General features: G+C 39.8%; 1 protein-coding gene across 2 annotated transcripts in view; it reads left to right on the forward strand.

The window, feature by feature from the left end:
* The first annotated feature begins 5,750 nt into the window (after positions 1-5,750).
* The window catches only part of TWISTNB (TWIST neighbor), a 12,559-nt gene continuing 11,470 nt past the window's right edge, over positions 5,751-6,839 (forward strand). The window contains exon 1 of one of the 2 annotated variants that reach the window (XM_011362756.2): positions 5,751-6,047. In XM_011362756.2, the coding sequence (XP_011361058.1) occupies positions 5,794-6,047 (254 nt within the window). In that variant the 5' untranslated portion in view covers positions 5,751-5,793. The remainder of the gene's footprint in view (positions 6,048-6,839) is intronic. The other variant, XM_011362747.2, reaches the window with a different exon arrangement.

Below are 6,839 nucleotides of genomic sequence, written 5' to 3' on the forward strand. Positions count from 1 at the left end.
CTATGTTGGAACACAGAACCATATGCAAGAAATAATCAACTACATTATTAATTATCAGTGCATTTACATCAGTTATGCCTTAATAAAAATGATCAACTCTGAGCCTGTCTCCTCTAAGTCACGTTTCTTTAGAGGCACAGGTTCTAAAACTTCAGTAAGTATTAAAAGCATCTGGAGGACTTGGTGAAACGGGTCTCTGGGCTCCATTCCTAGAGTTCTGATTCAGTAAGCTTGGGGCGGGGCCTGAGAATTTGCATTTATGACCACTTCCCAGGTGATGATGCTGATGCTATTAGCGCAGGAACCTGACTTTGAGGACCACTAAGAAAACATAGACTTACAAAAGAAGTTGGGTCTTAAGTTATTGACAGACTAATTTGAATCATTTCATTTATATGTATTTGCAGCAACAGCATAGCTTACAAATATAAAATTTATTATATTCAATAAAATGTAATATAATGTGCTCTATTATTTTTATCTTCATCGTAAGCATGATATGCATCTATTAGTTATAGTTAATAAAAAAGAAAGAAGGGCTTTCAGAGTCAAAAATTCAGAGTCTGTTAAGTCCCTTTTTGTAAGATTTTAGGTAAAAACAACTCAACAATAAATAGTTGCCTTGATTTTTGCCATTCCTACTGTACTTTGGGCTAAGGCAAAACTTTACACACTCAAAGCTCACGTTTGCCACCTGCTGACATATTTGTGAATTACAGGTGGGCTATATCAACCAAGAGCTGGTGGATAGATACTGTGTTCAGATTTTTGTTTTTTTTTCTTTGTTTCCAAAACACATTAGGCAAATTTTAAACACATATTTTCCCTAGAAGCACTGCATTTCACAATTTTCTGAACTACTGAAAGGCAACGATGTTCTAAACTAAACACATTTATTTAAAAAAACTGGCTTGCATTGAATCTGTTTTTATTCCTACTGACAAATGAAATTGCATATTTGTATCTCAGTATACCTTGTTCACATCTAGAGTGAATTTTATCAATAAAACATTTTAAGAGGATACTATAATGAAATATTTAATTTGTTTTAAGCTGAATCCAATGTTTACATACATAGATGGCTTATAATGGCAGTACATGGAAGAGGATCTGAAATTAAACATGCTAATAACACCAAAACAAAAGAATCATTCCCAGAGGTGAGGCCAAGACATTCTCTAGTTTTTATTCAAGCTCTTATCCAAATTTTCCTCTTAAGTCCAGGGCTCTACTTCGCTATTCATTCAAGAAGGTTGTATGCTCCTGCTCCAAGTTCAGCTTTACAGCCTTCATTAGGTCAATCAAGTATATTACAACTAAAGTGACAGTCATGGACTCTAAAAAGAATGTATTATTAAGCATTTAGTACAGGCCAGTCACTGTGCTTAGTTATTAAATTGTCATTATATCTTTAACTCTCACACCTTCTCCATATTATCGTACCTCTGCACTACAGATTATGAAGTTGAAATTTAAAGACTGAGCAAATCGGCCAAGGTGACGGTACCAAGAGTGACACTGAGACGACCTGACTCTAACACCTGGCTCCTATCAGCCATACCATATTGTCTGAATTCTTTTTTGCAAGACTGCTTGTGCTTACACGTCAGCCAAAAACGTTGCTTTTTGAATTCTTCCCAAGTCTGTTAAAAAGGTAGTATGTACCAGTTTGGTCTGATTCCCACTTCAATGTTTTTTAGGCAGAGGCTAAATGAAATAAAGTACCCATTTTCCTGACTCTTAGAATTTCTTCCTTTATCAGCTTTGGTCATGCATATAAGAAACATGACGATTTTTAGCAATTCTGAGCATGAGCTGTGGAATGAGTCTCCCCGGGTTAGATTTCTTGATTGATTAACAGCTATGTGTTCTTGGGCAAGCCATTAATTCACTCTAGAAATACGTGCTAGGCACTAGGCTTGTGGCTGTTAACAATACAGATAGTATTGCCAGCATCATGGGGCTGACATTTTCAAATCTTCCCTAGGACCTAGTCTCCTCATATGTAAATATACTTTATAAATGATGATAAATATATATAATAAATGTAATAAATGCATAAAGATTCTGTGTTGGTGATTTGTATAAAGTAGGTTTGTAATAAAGCTTAGCTATGATGATGATGATCATGATGGTGGTTGTGAGGTTGATGAAATGATCACTCATTTTACCAATTTAATAAAATTGACCCATAAGGGTGATGAAATCCTTCCTGTTAGTACTAGTATTTAATTACTCTTTATCCAGGGTGGGCATTTTTAGGAACTTCTCATGTACAACTGGTGTATGACAGAGTAGGCCCTGATGCTCTCTTAGGCAAAGGACATAGTACTTGAGATCAGAAGCGTTCCATGCATTGGATTGTAAATTCCAGAATCTAGGCAAGCGGTCGCGAGTGTGTGTGCACTTGTGCACTATCCTTTCTCCCTCAGAAACCTGCACGGCTGCCAGGAAGGCAAGCCCACTGTAACCTGCTGGAGGATGAGACACACGGAGCCACATCTGATCGCGGATGTACACGTGAGTCCAGCTGAGCCCAACCCAAATTTGTACCCACAGAATTCTGAGCTAATGTGGTTAATTAAAGCCACTAAATTTGGGGATGCTTTGTTAAGCAGCAAATGTCAACTGGTGTGATGGATGGCATTTTTACTTGGAATGCCTTTATATGAAACTTTTATTTAAACCTTTACACATAGTTCAAACTTTCTAATTTCATTTCTTCATTAAAGTCCACTCTAATAATTTCAGATTTTTTTTTTTTTTAATTTGCCTAATGTTGCACATCTAGTAAGTGGCAGAGCCAGGATTTAGTCTCAAACGATAAGAAGTTTACCACCCAGGATCTTCACCTTGCACTATATTAAACCATCTAAAAATAGAGGATTTCTTATAACAACCAAACTCTTCAAATTCTTCAACAGTAGGGATCCTTTCATTAATTGTTTCTGATTTTTTTTTAATTATAAAACAACGCACTCATTAATATATGAAAATTCGAACAAGTAAAAAAAGCCACAAACCCACCCTTATGAGATAACTAATTTAATTACATGGTATTTATATATACAAATTCTTTTCTAATCATATAAGTGTGCATATATCCTATAATATTAAGAGCATACAGTACAAACTACTATATAGTTTATCACAGCAAACCACCAATTTTGGCACATTTACATTGTTCCAGAGACTCTTTGCTGGTGAGGAACAAAAATGCACTAAAATAATATGACACGCATATGTGTGCAAGCGTGTTGGAGAAGGAGAGGCAACGGGAAAAAAAATACAGATTGTTGCAGGAACATTTTTCTCTGGGCTCAGGGGATATAGGGTCAAAGATTTTTATAACCTCTTCTCCTTGTTGAAAGGGAATTTTCTTAGAACATACTTGCTTTGGGTTTGACAAGCCTTTCCATGAGATAGGGACCACCAATGCCTGACTTCATATGGCACTTTAAAGAAAGTGTGGTCCAACCATAGGTCCTTGATGAACTAAACATTGTGTATGTGTATGAGATGGGAGGTAGGAGGGGTCTCATTGTACTTCCATTTTCCTCTTTCCTGCGTGGTAGATGGAAAAAGTTTATTTGATAAAGTAGCTCCAAAATGGTGAATATTTACATGTAGGCTGAATCAACTTTTCACTCCTCCAAATCAGGCACAGTGTGGATAGTGACTAACAAGCAGGCCGGAATTTTAAAAACTAAAATGTCGAAAACAGTTTTCAAAATCAAACAGGCAAATCTCTAAATTGCTTATGAAAAACATAAAGGGTTACAAAATGACTCCATATTTAAAATTTGTAGAAAATCATTATTAGGATAATTAATTTCAGGTAAGTTTTGTTTTGACTGAATTGTCCTGATGTCTAGCTTATTTTTCTTGTTTGTTTACTGAATTGCTTTTGGAAAAACTATTTTTATTCAAATCATCCACAGGCAACCAAGATGCATCCTGACTGCAAGAAGGGATTTTATTTAATTGATTTGGAGTGCCTTCTAGGCATTGAGAGATGTTAAAACTCCTCAGGTGATTTTAATCTTTAGCCAAGGCTGAGATCACTGAACAAGGGGTCCGGCCCAGGGCCATTGCAGGACTTTGCAACGAAATCAAAAAGGTTATTACATTTCCCATTATTAACTTAATATGTTTACCATTGGGTTTTGAGAGCAGTTTCATCCCATTATCATCTCATGCTGAAATTGAAGTCAAAGAATACTAAAGAAAATGCTTTTTACTTATCTGATTTGAACCTCCTATCATCTCTATAGTAGGCAAGGCAAGTATTATCCCTATTTTGCAAGTGGGAAAACAGTTTTCGAGAGAGGTTAGAGGCTTTTTTACCATACCTAGGGGAGTGGGGAGTGTTAGTACTCAGACCACTAATTGCTATACAATTCTCTTTGGCACTTATCCTTGTTACGCATTTATGTTTCTTTTAGATCCCATTTCCTCAGACCATGAGCTCTACTTTTTTCTTCCTCTTTCTTTTTCTATTTCCTTCATTTAAAATGCTTTTTTTATTTTTTATTTTTTTGAGTCATACAGTGGGTTACAGTGGTGAACAAGGCAACAAAGTCCCTGACTTAGGGAGCTTGGAGTCTAGTGATGGATCTGTTAGACAAAAGGCAATTAATATAAATTAACATTAAAACAGTAGTTGATGGTGGTAGTTTACAAAACTAGGGGAACTAACTAATCCTTAAATTGAGGAAGAGGGGTAGGATGGTAGTAAACTGCAGAGGAAGAGAATGTAAAATCTAAGCTAAAATTTGATACATAAGTAGAATTTTCCCATGTGGGAGAAGCTATCACATTCCTGGGTATAAGGAACAGCGTAAGATTGCAGAGAAAGAGGGAGAGAGAGCGAGAGCTGATAGTGGATCAAGGAGCATGGGTGATGGATGGCTAGCCGATAACGTAAAGTGTGATGAATGAAACCACTGGGGGGCAGACCATAAAACGGCCCTGAAACTTAAGAGCCATATTAAGGAGCTTGTATTATGCTTAAGAAAATGTGGCACTTATGTGGGGACTTTAAAGGGCAAATCATGGTTATATTTGTGTTTCAGAGAAAATCTGGCGGCTCCAGCGTCCTCTTAACCATTAGGCCTTGAGAGGCAAGGACCGAGAGAACTGTCAGAAGAGAGTGATGTTTTGGCTTTGGCCCCACAGGTCTTGGGGCTGATTTGCTGTTTGGGGGTACAAGAGAGGCCCGAGTATGACAGCTGTACTGAGCCATTCGGAGAGCGGTGGTGGTACGATTTCACAGAGGAGAGACGACGGGCTGGAGAGATGATGGGTTCGTTTTCAGATGTGTTGCATTTGAGACATTTGCGCTGCTTTTTAGAATTGGGTTCCCTTTAGATTATATATTCCTTAAATATTTTTTTACATTTATGATCGTTAAGTCCAAGCTTGTAAAATCTACCAAAACAACTTACTCATGGAAATGATCAGTGTGAATCCCTATTAAATCTACATACTAAATCCAATGACGGCGTTGGCGAACACATAGGTCCGCCTGGCTTTTCGAGACTAAGAGGTGGTTGACCTTCGAGCATGCTCTCGAACCACAGGCTCCCAGCTCTTGGAGTTTTTGTTTAGACCCTGTTTCCTCACTTAGACCCGAAGCGGTTGCCCTCTGCTGGTCAGAATTGCGTAATGCAGCGCGAGGAAGAAATTGCCTAGGGGACGCGTAGTTGCCGGATGACGTATAAAGGGCGCGTCCGCAAATAGGCGGCTAGGATTGCGTCACTGGTGCGCGCAGCGGGAAACCGGACCAGCCGCATGGCTGCGGGTGGATCGGGGGCTCCGCGGCCGAAGGCGGCCTCCGAGGGGCTGGTGGGGGGACCGTCGGGCGCCCTTCCTTGCCTGAAGCTGCCGACCTACGCTGCTGCTTGTGCACTGGTGAATAGCCCCTACTCCTGCCTGGTGGTGGGGCCGCACCGGAGGCACATCGCACTGTCTCCGCGCTACCTTAACAGGAAACGCACCGGTATCCGAGAACAGCTCGATGCGGAGCTCCTGCGCTATTCCGAAAGGTACCAGTCTTTTAGCCTTTTCCTTCGCCGAGAGGGCAGCGGGTGGACGTGCTGATGGCGCAAGAGAAAAGGGGCGCATGGGAAAGGTTGTACCGGCCACCATTAGCTTAGCCCCGTGGCGTCCGGGAGTCGCTATCCGCTGCAAAAGGCCAATACTTCCCTGGTCAAGATTCGTCTAGGGTTTCTTTCATAGGTCGGACAGAAAACGTAAAGGTGACGTGAGTTGTGTCAAAGGAAGGGGTGGAGAAGCTCGCTCTAGAACCCGGGTGTAGGGGAAAGACTAGACCAGGAGTCTGGAGACCAGTTATGCCCAGTTCTTTATATTTTCTCATTCGACAGTCAAAGTCTGGAATGCGATGCTTAAGTAGATTCTCATTCTGATTGCACATAATGCATTAGTGCAAGTTTTATTTGTAAACCGTGAAGGATAGTTTCGTTATTGTTTTGGCCCTGGTGCTTTCCCTGGGTTCTCGTCGCTTAGACTTGATCAGGGATGAGAGGAGTATAATTAATTTTGTTTTGTTTTGCTTTTAAGAACAGACACTTTCTTTAGTCTAATTGGTCTGTCTATTGCTTTTGAGCGTGAAAAAACCTGGTGCATTTAAATTAAGATATTCGAGAACCTTGAAAACTTTCAGAACTACAAGGGTCAAGGGGAGGGGGCAGATCACCTTAATACTGCTCTGACTACTTTGGCTCAACGGCAACGGGGTTCTAAAATTAGGATAAGTAGATTTCCTAAAGATTTGTTGTTACCCTTAAGGAATTTTATGAGCCCTGTAAAATTGCAGG

This window comes from Pteropus vampyrus, unplaced genomic scaffold, assembly GCF_000151845.1.
Source record: "Pteropus vampyrus isolate Shadow unplaced genomic scaffold, Pvam_2.0 Scaffold4, whole genome shotgun sequence".
In the NCBI taxonomy this organism is placed as follows: domain Eukaryota; kingdom Metazoa; phylum Chordata; class Mammalia; order Chiroptera; family Pteropodidae; genus Pteropus; species Pteropus vampyrus.